A 14,741-nucleotide genomic window follows, 5' to 3' on the forward strand; every position below is an offset into this window, starting at 1 on the left:
CCCAGAACATCACCTATATATGTAACTTTGTGCAATGTCATACAAAACTATATGACGTTTTGAATGTATGTAACTTACTTTATCCTCGCGTGGCCGGAAAACGACAGTCGTTATCACACGGGCTTAACACCTCGTGCCAGCTTACGAGTTACCATGTATGTTACTTTGTAGGTGATTATTTTTTTGGGATTTTTTCATTTTTTTTATGTATGGCTGATAATTTGGACAACCCATTAGTAACCACTGGGTTGGAGCAATTGCCGTTAAGTGTCTTGCCCAAGGACACATACGCCCAGAATGGTAGCAGCATCGTGCCTTGAACCAATTACCTCTGGGTTACAGGCAGGCGCGCTAACCACTATACCACGGCGCCGGCCTAAATAGTTTTGCTAGGGAATACATTGAAACTAATTGTAAAAAGAAATATTTGTAAATATTTTAATATAAAAAAAGTGCTAAAAATAAACTAATAGGAAAAAAGTGCTGAGTTAGCATATTATGTAGTTATGTTTAATCAAAAATTAAAAAACAATTTTTGTCATACCAAATTAGAAATAAAATTTTAATATTCTTCAGCATTTTAGAAACTAGAAATGATTCAAATTAAGTAATTTTTTTGGGGGGAAATCCTATGCATTATGCCATGGTCAATTTTTTTTTTACTCCAGCAGTTGAATTTGCGGATTAAAACTCATTTTCTTTAAAAAGGTATTTAGATTTTCAAACTTTAATGGTCCCCTCAAATCACAGTACCCTCAGATGAAACTTTGATGGTGCCCTCAGAATCTTTTTTTTGTTGGTATTGTAGCGACGATGCTTATTGCTCGTTGTATATATTGTAATGATTCAGTTTTGAACGCACGCGAAACACCAAAGAGAACGGAAGAAGAAGGCAAATAAAAAGGGGCGTTTCGCACACACACGCACGCACACAGGAATGAGCGCTACACACCTCCCCCCAGAAACGACTTAATTTTTTTCGAGGCCGACCACGCTTTTTAAGGTTTGGAATTGGTAAGGGTTGCGATAGGTCAACATTGGCTGGTTTAAGTCTGTCGATGGACACAGTTTGTGATTTGCCACCAATGTCCAAAACAAAATATTTTTCGTGGCGTTGTTCAACTTTAAATGGGCCTTCATATGGAGGATTAAGGGGGGGTTTATAGGAATCTTTTCTTACAAAAACAAATGAACTGCGCAATAAAATACGAGGAATAAAATGTTTACGGTAACAATGTTTTGTAGTAGGCATTGGCAGCAGTTTAGCCAGTGCTTCGCGCAGTGTTCGAAGATACTCTGATGGTGCGGGTTCTTGGTGTACGGTGGCGACGAAATCTCCCGGAACTTGCAGGGTCGACCCGTATACCAGCTCTGCGCTTGAGGTGTTTAAATCTTCTTTCGGCATGGTGCGAATTACCAGCAGTACCCATGGTAGCTCATCGCGCCAATTTGTGTTTGAAAGGCGTGAGGTCAGTGCCGACTTGAGGTGTCTGTGGAAACGTTCGACCAGGCCATTGGCCTGGGGATGAAATGCCGTGGTGCACTGGTGCTTAATGCCAAGCATATTACAAACTTCTTTCCACATACTTGATGTGAATTGTGGCCCTCTGTCAGACGTCATGTTGTTTGGAACACCGAACCGGGAGATCCAATTATAAGCAAAAGCTCTTGCACAACTAACGGTTGTGGTTTCTTCCAAAGGAATAGCTTCTGGCCATCGGGTGTATCGGTCTACGATAGTTAGCAGGTATTTATATCCCTTTGACTCTGGTAATGGCCCAACGATGTCGATGTGTATGTGGCTGAACCGCGCATCGGGCACAGCAATTTGTTCGAGCGGTGCTTGGACGTGGCGATGGATTTTGAATCTTTGGCATTGTATGCATTGTTGTGCCCAAAGACGAACTTCCTTTTTGATTCCATGCCATACGAATTTACTTGTTATGATTTTCTGAGTCGTCCGCACTGAAGGATGACATAACCCGTGAACAGCATCAAAGATTCGCCGTTTCCAACTTGTGGGAATTACTGGTCTCGGGTTTCCAGTAGATACGTCACACAATAATGTCGATTGCGATTGATTGACGGCTACATCTTCGAACTGTAAAGATGTCATCGCTGTGCGATATGCAGTGATTTCGTCACAACATTGCGCTTCAGCTAGTTTGCTAAAATCCAGATCGATTGGTTGGGTCTGTATTGCGGAAACATAAGAACGTGACAGAGCGTCTGCCACCACGTTGTTCTTTCCTTTAACATATCGAACATCAGTTGTATATTCAGATATGCTACTAAGATGTCGTTGTTGTCTAGCGGACCAAGGATCAGCTGCCTTTTGAAAGGCAAATGTTAATGGCTTATGGTCGGTATATGCTGTAAACTTTGTTCCTTCTACAAAGTAACGAAAATGGCGAACGGCCAGATGAAGAGCCAGCAATTCTCTGTCGAAGGTGCTGTATTTCTTTTCTGCAGGTCGTAACTGTCGGCTGAAGAATGCCAGCGGTCTCCAGTGACCATCAACGTGTTGTTCCAAAACACCGCCAACAGCATGGTCTGAAGCGTCCGTTGTCAACGATATTGGCGCTTGTGGCTTTGGATGAACAAGCGTTACCGCTTCTTTTAACGCAGTTTTTGCGTTATTGAAGCCGGATTCTAATTCCTTCGTCCAAAGTAGTTGTTTAGGTTTGTTTGCTAACGCTTTGTATATGTCTTGCATGATACTTGCTGCAGAAGGTATGAACCGGTGGTAGAAATTTACCATTCCTGCGAATTGTTGCAGGGCTTTGATAGTATCAGGTCGTGGAAAGCGTTGTATTGCTGCTACTTTGCGGGGAAGTGGTTTGGCTCCATTTGCATCAACGTGATGACCTAAAAAGTCGATATGTGGTTTCCCAAAAGAACATTTCTTCAAATTAATCACCAAGCCATTGTCCGACAAACGTTGGAAAAGTTCATTGAGATGAGAAAGATGTTGCTTCAATGATTTGCTTGCGATGAGTATGTCGTCCAAGTAAACGAAGGCGAACTTCATGGATTGGCAAATGCTGTCCATCAATCGTTGGAAAACTTGTGCAGAGTTCTTCATTCCGAAAGGCATTCGAATGAACTCGAACAAACCGAATGGAGTAACGACTGCAGTTTTTGGGATGTCTTGCTCTGCGACAGGGACTTGGTGGTAGCCACGAACCAAATCTATTTTTGAAAAAAACTTTGCACCTGATAAGCCGACTGAGAAGTCCTGGATATGCGGCAATGCATACCTATCCGGTTCAGTGACAGCGTTTAACCTGCGATAATCACCGCATGGACGCCAACCAGTACCGTCCTTTGGAACCATGTGGAGTGGTGATGACCATGGGCTCGATGATCTTCGAATTACTCCCATCTCCAGCATTTTCCGAAATTCTTGTTTAGCTATCGAAAGTTTCTCAGGTGATAATCTTCGAGCTTTTGAGTGTATGGGCGGTCCTGTTGTAGCAATGTAATGTTCGACGTTGTGTTTGGGTAATGAAGCAGGAAGTGTTGGTGCTGTAATGTCCGGATATTTAGAGAGAAGTCTTGCGAACACGTTATCACTAGAAGCAATTGTGTTCAGCTGCGGCGCGGCTTCATTGGTAGTTCGAAGAGGGACGCTTGAGAAAAACTTTGCATGCAGCAGACGATTACGCTTGAGGTCGACCATCAACGAATGTGCGCGCAAGAAGTCTGCGCCGAGAAGCGGTTGCGTAACTTTGGCAAGAGCAAATGTCCAAGAAAACGTGCCGATTTCGAAATCCAATTGGAGTTGTCTCGAACCATACGTTGGAATGTTCGTGCCGTTTGCTGCCAAAAGCTCTTTGCCACGTGTTGAACTCCTGCGCTGTAACGCAGACGCAGGATAGACACTTATTTCAGCGCCGGTGTCTACTAAGAATTTTTGACACGTATTTCTGTCCCGGATGTAAAATAAAGTATTGGTTCGGCCGGTCGCTGATGATGTTAAAAGCGACCGGCTTATTCGTTTCCCTGCCAAATGCAAGGTTTCTGACATTTGGTAGCCCTTTGTCCAAAACGTTCGTGGTAATAGCACAGTTTTGGTGCGTTCCGGGTTCTTGTTTTGAAATTCTTCAGTTCTTCATCGCGTTTCTTCACCTTCGAAATGTGATAATCGTGACTTTGCGAATTCCAGAGAACATCGGCTTGTAGAGCGGTGGCTCGGGGGTCTTCAAAGTCTTCTTTTGCTACGACCAAGCGTATTTCTTCAGGGAGGGCTTGTAGGAAAATGTAGCGGAACACAAAGCAATTGGTATGTCCGCACATAAGAGACAACATCTCATCCATGAGCTCAGAAGGCTTTTTGTCTCCTAGCTCTTTTATGTTTAGTAGCTTTGCCGCTCGTTCATATTCAGAGAGACTAAACACATCCAGAAGTCGCTGTTTAATCTTCCCATATTTATTGTCCCTTGGTGGTTCTTCTAACAGATCGACCAACCTGCTTGCAGTTTTTTGATCAAGCGACGAGACGACGTAGAAGTATTTAGTTTCATCGCAAGTTATTTTTCTTAAGGCAAATTGAGCTTCTGTTTGTTGAAACCAGACTCTTGCTTGTTCTGTCCAAAAGGTAGGAAGTTTCAAAGTCACTGCGCTTTCTGTCATTTTTAACCAGCAAGATAAAACGTATCTTGCGTCGAGGTCACCAAAATGTAGCGACGATGCTTATTGCTCGTTGTATATATTGTAATGATTCAGTTTTGAACGCACGCGAAACACGAAAGAGAACGGAAGAAGAAGGCAAATAAAAAGGGGCGTTTCGCACACACACGCACGCACACAGGAATGAGCGCTACAGTATGCCCTTTTAAGAATTATATTTAACACTTATTTTGCAGAAACTGTTTTACACATGTAAAAAAGGTGTAAAATTATTCAAATATATAAATGTTTTTATACACCCGAATTTAATTTCCAAGGTACACGAAGAGAAGAACCACGCTCGTACATTAAACGAGTTGAACAAATCGGTCGACGCAACTCGTGCCCATCTACAACGTGAACTTCGTGCAAAGGAAATGGAGAATAATCGACTTCATGTTCAACTTAAAGTAAGGAATTGAGAATTGTAACTAAATTATCACAATGATAACATTATAAGATAAATGTAATTGCATTCTAAAACAATCAGTTGCTAATCTATTAAGTAAAGTTCAAAAACACAACTACATAGTTAAGTAAACTCAAAAACACAACTACATAGTTTGAAAGTAACCTACGTGAAAAACAAACAGTTAGACGAAGTCAAAAACAAACCCCCTGTATAGAATAAAAATACAAAACAAGGGAAAAAAATCTTATATAATAATGATCCAGAGTATAGAGCGGGACACGGATGCAATTCGCCATGAAGCGCAAGAGATGACTGGTGCCGCTCGACAGGAACGTGAGGCAGTTACTCGTGAGAAGGAGGTATTGAAGAAAGCAACTCGGGCCCAGAAAAGTCGAGCTGATAAAGCGGAAGAAGCTTTAAAGATTACAGAGTCACGTTTGGATGATCGGGAGCGAAAGTTGGATGAAGCAAGATCACAAGCTGATGCATGGAGAGAGAGGTGGAGATCAGGAGATAAGTGTTGTTGCTCTTCAACATCACTTTGTTGTTTCGGTTATAGTTTGATAACATTGTTTTGTATAAAAATGATGTTGAACGTTGGAATATATAACAAGTGTGAAAATCTAAATAAATATTGTTTGTTATTGTAATTTTAAGACCCCACCCATATAAAATAGATTCACACACTGCTTTACCGTGTATTGTCCAACTAAACCAAAATTTGTTGCATGTTAGGATATTTACAAAAAAAAGGAAAAAAAATGTTTTAACCTTTAGATACCAGAGAGCTAATGAAGAGAAGATTGTGTTGGACGATCATGTTAATTCACTATCAAAGAAAAATAATGATCTTGAATCAACTATTCGCACGAATGAGATATTATCCAAGAGTAAAGGGGATGATATGAGACAACGTATTGAACAGTGGGTCGACTTAAAATTATTATGTTTCAATAAGGTGAAACGGATTTATTAAAGATTGTTTGTTTTGTAAGCCTAAAAATTGAATAGAGTGAAAAAGTGTTAAAAAAGTGAAGGTTGATAGTTGCTTAAATTGATTTTAAGTGCTTGACTTCGGACTCCGAAAAATTCATATTTTTTTTAAAACTTTCAGATTGACTTCTGAAAACCATACATACCGATCCAATGCTGAAAGAAGCAAGAATGAAATGATGGTGGCTGAGGAAAGAGCAAGGATCGCTCAGAAAGAGGTTGCAGGGTTAAAAGCAGATGCAAGGCAGCAAGATTCTGTCATTGCTGACCTGAGAGGTCAACTTCGGAAAGCAAAAAATGAAGCAGAGGAGGTGAATATGCCTGGGTGAATTCTGATATAAAGCCCAAGTCCCAGCGTGTGCATCTCTGTAGGACTACACCCCTTGCCCAAATAGTATATAATTATTGATCTGACTTTGTGATTAAATCCCTTCTTCCTAGGCACTCCTCACAGCAGAGAGAGTGGAGCGCAACTCACGTAGGATGCGTGAAGATGGTAGCAGTGAGATTGAAAGGGTAAAGGAACAAATGTTAGACAGGATGAAAGATCTTCAACCTCTTCCTGAGTTACTTAAGGTTGGATGATAGCACCAGTTTTAAAATATCCATTTGATTTCATCTTTAAATACCCAGTTTTGCCTAAAATAGTTCCCTCCTTTCTTGTGCCTCTTTGCACCACTGATTGCAATTAATGTCTTTTATTGTTTCAGGAAACTGAGATGAAGTTGCAAGATACTCAAGAGAAACTTCATGTCTTTGAACAAAGATCAGCAGATCAAACAAAAGTCATTGCAGATATGACCAACAAGGTAGGATGATTGATCCTTACTTTGCATTTATATCCACATAGTTACATATGGGATTGTCTGGCGCCATGGCTGAGTGGTTTTGTCACCTGCATCGAAAACCAAAGTACTCCCGGTGCTATGCTCGACGGCGGTACTAATACTGATCAGCGTAAGTGACTTTGGGGAAGACACTTAACGAACATTGCTCCAACCTAGCGGTCACTAATAGGTCTTTCTGGGTGTTGGGGTAATGGGCCAAATCTGGCCTAAATCCTAGGTCCTTGACAAGGACCTCACCCAGAAAGAATAAAAAATACATATGTGATTACTTTTAAGTACGATGTGTATGAAACAAAACACTGTATTGGTGTGTTATAACGGCTGTTTCTGACCTGCCATGCAAAGAGAGGATAAACACTAATTTTTTATTAAGATAATTGAGTAGGTATCCAGTAACGCATATGGGCTTTGTTTTTAAGTAAGTGATTGTAAATAATTAAAACCAAGCCTATTTTAAACATTTTGTTGCAGGCTGAAGATTATTTAAATGAAACAGCGATGCTTCGTCAACGGATCGCTGCTCTTTCCGATGAAAATCGTGCCCTGGAAGCTCGAATGGATATTATGCATGTGAAGTTAGACGATCGTGATACAAGGGTGAAAGAAAGTGTCATCGATACCGTGAATAAAGATGAACGTATTCAAATTTTACAGGTTAATTATAGCTGATTTTTTTTTATTAAGGTATCTTCTGTCATGGTATGTGGGCATGTGGCTAAACTCTGGAGTTTTTTCTCAGCTTAAAGTGGAGGAGCTGACACATGAAAGAAACAGCTTGAAGCGACAGTTAGAAGCTGCTGTTGCCGACCATAGAAAAACAGTGACTGCACAGTCAGAAAAGGCTACAATTCGAGTAAGATGTTTTACTGATAAAATCATGAATACCTCAATACCATAATGCATTATATGTGCGACGCATAACCCCCATAAAGTATTTCTGCAGCTGGATAGTAATTGGATACCTTTAACACGCGAATTGCTTTTAGTCCAACTTACATTTTTATCTAGTGTACTAAATAAATTTTTCCCCACATAAGTTATGCTGATATTTAAACTTGAAGGACCAAGCTGCTCAATCTCGTATCGTTGATCTTGAAACGCAAATAACACGATTGAAAACCGATGTTGCTTTGGTGAAACGACAGAAAGAAGATGTAAGATTTGTTCGAATATTTTAAATCACATTATAGTTTGGTTAATATCTGGCTTGCATCTCTTGTAACACAAAAGTTTTGGTTGGATGAATGATTGTAACTTACTTACCCTTGTGTCAAGGGAAATTAGTTATAACACGAGTGGGCACAAGGTGTATGAAATAATGTTATGTAACCTAATTTATCCTTGCGTGGCCAGAAAACAACAGTCATTATCACACAGGTTTAACACCTCATGCCAGCTTACGAGTTATCATGTATGTTACTTTGCGGGTAATTATTTTTGGGGGGATTTTTTCTTTTTTTTGTGTATGGCTGATAATTTGGACAATCCATTAGTGACCACTAGGTTGGAACAATTGCCCATAGGGTTCTTACCTAAGGACACATACGCCCACAGTGGTACCAGTGTTAAGCCTTGTGAAACCATTGCCTCTAGGTTACAGGCAGGCGTGATAACCACTATGCCCTGGTGCCGGTATAGAACACTTGTGGTATAACAACTGCCTTTCCCCGCCACGCAAAAATAAAAAAAGTTACAATTAATTCAAGTAATCAATATAACAGGCGGATCGGCGCAACCAGAGTAAACTGCAGGACATTCGAGATCGATTAGAACAATCAGAATCAACCAACAGATCAATGAGAAATTACGTTAACTTCCTTAAAACTTCGTACAACAATGTGTTTGGGGGCGATACGTCTCTTACATCAACCCCTGTCCGTGTCCGACCTGGTGCTTCATCTCATTCACCCTTATGATTTCAACAGTGGTTTAGTTGTAGCGTGCATATGCAACACCTGATGTTTTTAAGTTACTGAGGTTTATGGAGTGCCAGGATTTAATATTTTTAAACTGTAAAAATGGCAAGAAAACCTTAAAATATTGCAATATCTCTAGTAGACACAACACGGCACAATTTTGTATTATGTTAGCAGTAGTCCCACTAGTTTAATTTATGATATACATCACTAGTAATATCCTTTATACACATCACATTATCTTCATGATTTAGATTTTTTAAAATCCAATGACTATTGTAATGTAACAATGCAGTGTGGAAATATGCACAGCTATATTTTAACACAAGCTCGCTTTGATTTTTATATAACTTGAAACATTCTGGCTTTTATACGGACAAGTGTTAATATGGCATAGATGCATTTTTATGCAAAATAGCTTTGTATTTCAAAATATAAAAATAAATTTTATATAAAAGTTACAGGTCTCTCATTGCTTTGACGAACCAATCTGGTAGAAAACAAAACTCTTTAGAATCTGACACTTCATATAAAATATATTGTTCTTGTGGTCTGTATTTTAACAGTGCAACTTTACTGACACTATGAGCATTAGTGTCTTGGCTCATTTCTTTTATGAACTGCAAGATATTGTCAAGAAACACCAGGCAAGTCTGACTGTTCCAAGCATCAGTTTTGGATGGAAGTTCTAACGTTTTAAAATCGCACAATTCAGTGACAAACCCTCTGTCATCACGGAAGCCACAGGTTATTTGAGGAACACCTGCTAAAAATGATTGTGCCCACCATTTTCGTGCCTAAAAATACAATTTCTTTGTTAAACTTTATAATTTAAATTTGTTTAGAAATGATGAAAATTATGCCTCGCTCAATAGGCACATGACTAAACATGACCATTGGCTTATTAATGGTATTTAGCAGATCCCACTGGGACCGTACCGTCCCAATATCAATTCTAAAACCAAACTATATTGCCCATGCATACCCTTTTTACAGAAGTGATGTACAATGGCTTTAGCCATGTGCAGTGGCGTACCAAGATAAAACAAAAAGGGAAGGAGTAAAAGTTATTGTGTTGTGTGGTCAAAATGTCAATTTACCTCTGAAGTGGTCGGTCATTATGTGCATAAACATAGACACCAAGGTTGGTATTCTTGTCTAAAGTTAGCTCTCAACTAAAATTTAGTCCTGTATTTACCTGATTAGTGGCTGTACTAAATCCTGTTAATGACTGTAATAAGTTAAAAAAGCAGGCGTCAAAAATTTAATGATTATATATATATATATATATATATATATTATATATAAGTTTTGATCAAGGAGCTAAAAATAAAATTTAAAATAGGTGGCTATGAGTTTAGTTAGTAGACAAGAACACCACTTCTGTCCAATAAAGATTGTCATTATCCAGATACTCTGATATAAACAAGTTCGTTTACTCACCTTAAATTTGTAGAAACTGTTTTCTTGTCTAAATGAATCAAACATTCGACTTGTTTTTAACTCGACATACGAGTCTGGGGCAAAAACAACTTCAACTGGTAAACAACAATCTACCTCTGCCCCATAGATTAAGCTGTGTCGACTATTCAGTCTTGACCGCAACACTGAGCAAAATGCTGTATTAGTGTTTGTTACTGTCTGTTTGCTTTCCATAAGGTTTTTGGGCTTGAGGTTTTGACCTGGTTTGGGAAAATTTCCAGTCATATAACCCTCAAAACGAACACCCCAATAAGTCATTAATCTTTCGCGTTCGCTTAAATTTGCACGTTTGGCCATTGCTTCAACAGTTTCAACCTCACTGATGTAAATTGTTTTTCCCATCTTCTGTATGGCCATTTCCCAGCCTTCACGATTTTCAAATGGGGTGCACATCATTTTTGAAAGGTGTCCCCTCCAGAGAACAAAGTCAGGATAAGCTCCAATTACATTAGTCTTATTAGCACGGCGCTCGTCAGTAACGAAACGGTTTTTATTCAAAAGCAACCAATGCAGCATGTTATCCAGTTTTTCTTTTACATTTTCATCCCTTTTAATAAATCGATCTGTGTTATAACCATCATTTAAGTCCAGGGTGTAAAGCAGTCTGTTGTTTCTGACTGGTGGACAGAAGCACGACATTGCGGACCTATCGTGATGAAATTTTCGCTCTGCGTCCAAAGAGAAACGTCCAGCTTCAGTTGGCTTACGAAGAAAGCATTCTTCTGGATTCTGACATTGTAGAAGCTGTTTAACAGATGGCATAACGGGTATTTATTTTCTCTTTAGGTGCTAATGAGGTAGGGTGCTAGAGACCAAGGTGACCCTAGAATACAGATAATACAGATATTTTCGATACCTTCTAGGCTACCACTGCTACCACGGTACGTACTTTATCCTCTGTCCCAGAACGTAATTCTCGCCGACATGCCTGAGTGGTTAAAAAGAAAAAAAAGGATTTGCAATATTACGCAACGCAAATAGGTTTGTAGTAACATCACATGTCAGTCGCAGAAGTAGAAACTAGGAGGTTTACATAGTTAGCTGTATCATGTATAACTGATTAACTGTATCCTGTAGGCTGTATTATATGTATTTTACTGACCTATTCGATTTATATTATTTTCGATAATATATTGAGCTACATCCCACATAAGTGGAAGTGATATGCTCACCATAAGTTATATTTTCTGTACAATATATATCCACCCTAGAACGTAATGAACGCTTTATATGCAATATATCCACCCTAGAACGTAATTATTGTTTTGTATTTAATATATCTACCCTAGAACGTAAGTTATGTTTTGTATGCAATATATCTACCCTAGAACGTAATTATTGTTTTGTATTCAATATATCTACCCTAGAACGTAAGTTATATTTTCTGTACAATATATATCCACCCTAGAACGTAATGAACGCTTTATATGCAATATATCCACCCTAGAACGTAATGAATGTTTTGTATTCAATATATCTACCCTAGAACGTAATTATTGTTTTATATTCAATATATCTACCCTAGAACGTAAGTTATGTTTTGTATGCAATATATCTACCCTAGAACGTAATGAATGTTTTGTATTCAATATATCTACCCTAGAACGTAATTATTGTTTTGTATTCAATATATCTACCCTAGAACGTAATTATTGTTTTGTATTCAATATATCTACCCTAGAACGTAATTATTGTTTTGTATTCAATATATCTACCCTAGAACGTAATTATTGTTTTGTATTCAATATATCTACCCTAGAACGTAATTATTGTTTTGTATTCAATATATCTACCCTAGAACGTAAGTTATGTTTTGTATGCAATATATCTACCCTAGAACGTAATTATTGTTTTATATTCAATATATCTACCCTAGAACGTAATTATTGTTTTGTATTCAATATATCTACCCTAGAACGTAATTATTGTTTTGTATTCAATATAACTACCCTAGAACGTAAGTTATGTTTTGTATGCAATATATCTACCCTAGAACGTAATTATTGTTTTGTATTCAATATATCTACCCTAGAACGTAATTAATGTTTTATATTCACTATATCTACCCTAGAACGTAAGTTATGTTTTTTATTCAATATATCCACCCTAGAACGTAATTATTGTTTTGTATTCAATATATCTACCGTAGAACGTAATTAATGTTTTGTATTCAATATATCTACCCTAGAACGTAATTAATGTTTTGTATTCAATATATCTACCCTAGAACGTAAGTTATGTTTTGTGTGCAATATATCTACCCTAAAACGTAATACATGTTTTGTATTCAATATATCCACCCTAGAACGTAATTAATGTTTTATATTCAATATATCTACCCTAGAACGTAATTAATGTTTTCTTGTTTTGTATTCAATATATCTACCCTAGAACGTAATTAATGTTTTATATTCAATATATCTACCCTAGCTAGAACGTAATTTATGTTTTGTATTCAATATATCCACCCTAGAACGTAATTCATGTTTTGTATGCAATATATCTACCCTAGAACAAAATTAATGTTTGTATGTAATATTCCCATTTGATTTTACTTATAGAGTGGTAGGTAGATAAATTTATGTCGTTGTATTGAGCACAATCCGATGGGAAATGTAAAACCACAGCTTTTAAGTGGTATTATGTAATAGGTATTAGCAATATACAGTCTCTTTAGATGACTGCTTCTGAATATTGAATCAGGTAATGTCCTATATATTATATAGTTAGTTATTGATAAATGTAATGTGTGCTCACCGAATGCCTCAATTAGGTTGTTATGTTACAGGTATGGGTGCTTTCCATAACTGTACATAGCTACCGATATCGATGTGTTCAATTCAACTTATTTATTTTGTTATATGCCAATACACAGTGGCGTTGATTTATATGGTGCAGGGTATGCGGGCCTACTCGGATAATTTTGCAGGGGTTGCAGCAACCCCTCGATTTTCCAAATATAAAAGTATAAAACACCAGACCCCCTCCGCCCTTTAAATACTATTTAAAAAAAAAATTAAATATTATTTTATTTTTTTTGTAAAATTAGAACCCCTCCTCTTAAAAAATAGTAAAGTAGTCATATTATTGTAGTTTAAAATCAATCTTACGCGTTTTTATTATGTGCATTATTATTTATGTTAGTCAGGGTATGTTTTTATCGAGCATGTTATGTTTTATACGCGCTACTGTTGAGTCACTGTTCTATAGTTATTCTGTACAAGTTTGCGATGTAATACTGACGTTGGACAGACCATAACAAGTTACAACTATCGTTTTGATTTTGAGTGCAATGAAGAAGCTCATTTCTAACAGAATTGTGACTCTTAGATATAGAATTAAAATAAACATGCGGGTTTTATCCAAAAATTAATTAAACTTATTTAATAGGAGCAAACTACTGAGACATTAATACAATTACATGCGTAAAACTGCTCATTAACGAAAAACAGAAATACACAAGAGTACAAGACTAATTTCTTTCTGCGTACACTTGTTTTAACTACCAAAAAAACGATTGGGAGCAGACGCCTTCACTGTTTAGAGAGAAAAAGCAGGTTTTTTCTTTATCGACGATTGGGAGCACGTGCGTGCACTATTTAGAGAAAAAGAGAAACTGTTTCTTTATCGAAGATCGGAAGCAGGCACCTCACTATTTAGACAGAAAATCGGTCGACGAAACATTGACTTAGTAAAAATTTACAGAAAATCGGTCGACGAAACATTGACTTAGTAAAAATTTACAGAAAATCGGTCGACGAAACATTGACTTAGTAAAAATTTACAATTTATTGACTAATGCACACAAACCTGCGCCATTAGCGGTAGGCACAGAAATAAAAAAGAATAGAACGCGCATCTCTAATGTCGGTAAAGGAGAGAGCATGATACACTCTCTCTTTTCACGACTCGTTCCCGTTTACTATAGTAGTCAATGGAAGCCAGTGCGTTATATGTAGTTTTTCTTCGTTCATTGACTTAATTTAAGTTTATAGGGAAAAATAACACATGGGACTATACAAAGAAGACGGAAAATTTTTTCCGCTAGAGGCGGTAATTATTTAAATTAAAAAATACGGAAAAACGAACAAAATAGCACTACAAAGTGTTAATAAGTGTAAAACAAATTAATTAAATAATAAAAATACCTTTCTAAATACATAAAACACTAGTAAGAACATATTTCCCACATTAGGTCGGTTATATACGCTCTTTCGTTATGTTTACTGTCGTCGAGTCTGTGGTGTAGCGGTTTGCGTGAGGTCGTAAACTCTCTTTGTTTCATTTTTACTGGGTTCGAGTCCCGCACAGTGGAATACTTTTTTTATATTTTTTTTCAAGTTTTTTTTGTTTGACGAGTTTGGGGTTAGGAGTTAGGGGTTAGGGGTTTATATCTTATGTGTATAAAGCGTGAAACTA

The 14,741-nt window shown here is 37.6% G+C and overlaps 3 protein-coding genes and 1 long non-coding RNA gene across 4 annotated transcripts in view; 2 read left to right on the forward strand and 2 right to left on the reverse strand.

Moving 5' to 3' along the window:
* The window catches only part of LOC149723594 (outer dense fiber protein 2-like), a 17,829-nt gene extending 6,762 nt beyond the window's left edge, over positions 1–11,067 (forward strand). Inside the window, exons 9-18 of the mRNA XM_089893504.1 lie at positions 4,950–5,081; positions 5,347–5,582; positions 5,861–6,007; positions 6,198–6,387; positions 6,518–6,652; positions 6,787–6,885; positions 7,396–7,578; positions 7,664–7,777; positions 7,986–8,078; positions 8,646–11,067. Coding sequence (XP_089749630.1) covers positions 4,950–5,081; positions 5,347–5,582; positions 5,861–6,007; positions 6,198–6,387; positions 6,518–6,652; positions 6,787–6,885; positions 7,396–7,578; positions 7,664–7,777; positions 7,986–8,078; positions 8,646–8,840 — 1,524 coding nt within the window. The 3' untranslated portion in view covers positions 8,841–11,067. The remainder of the gene's footprint in view (positions 1–4,949; positions 5,082–5,346; positions 5,583–5,860; positions 6,008–6,197; positions 6,388–6,517; positions 6,653–6,786; positions 6,886–7,395; positions 7,579–7,663; positions 7,778–7,985; positions 8,079–8,645) is intronic.
* Positions 3,977–4,854, reverse strand: LOC149723595 (uncharacterized). The gene has a single exon (XM_089893527.1). It carries the CDS (start codon positions 4,633–4,635, stop codon positions 3,994–3,996), a length of 642 nt encoding a protein of 213 aa, XP_089749653.1. The 5' UTR covers positions 4,636–4,854; the 3' UTR covers positions 3,977–3,993.
* LOC149723596 (decapping and exoribonuclease protein-like) lies at positions 9,243–11,084 on the reverse strand. Its single transcript, XM_089893520.1, has 2 exons — positions 10,284–11,084; positions 9,243–9,637 (listed from the first exon to the last, which is right to left on the reverse strand). Exons 1-2 carry the CDS (start codon positions 11,082–11,084, stop codon positions 9,299–9,301), a joined length of 1,140 nt encoding a protein of 379 aa, XP_089749646.1. The 3' UTR covers positions 9,243–9,298.
* Positions 11,085–12,365: 1,281 nt separating this feature from the next.
* On the forward strand, positions 12,366–14,516 carry LOC149723597 (uncharacterized). The gene is made up of 2 exons (XR_016386906.1): positions 12,366–13,025; positions 13,713–14,516. It is a non-coding gene; the product is annotated as an uncharacterized LOC149723597 (long non-coding RNA).
* The last annotated feature ends 225 nt before the right edge of the window (positions 14,517–14,741 follow it).

This window comes from Ciona robusta, unplaced genomic scaffold, assembly GCF_009617815.1.
Source record: "Ciona robusta unplaced genomic scaffold, ASM961781v2 AP042744.1".
Taxonomy (NCBI): Eukaryota; Metazoa; Chordata; class Ascidiacea; order Phlebobranchia; family Cionidae; genus Ciona; species Ciona robusta.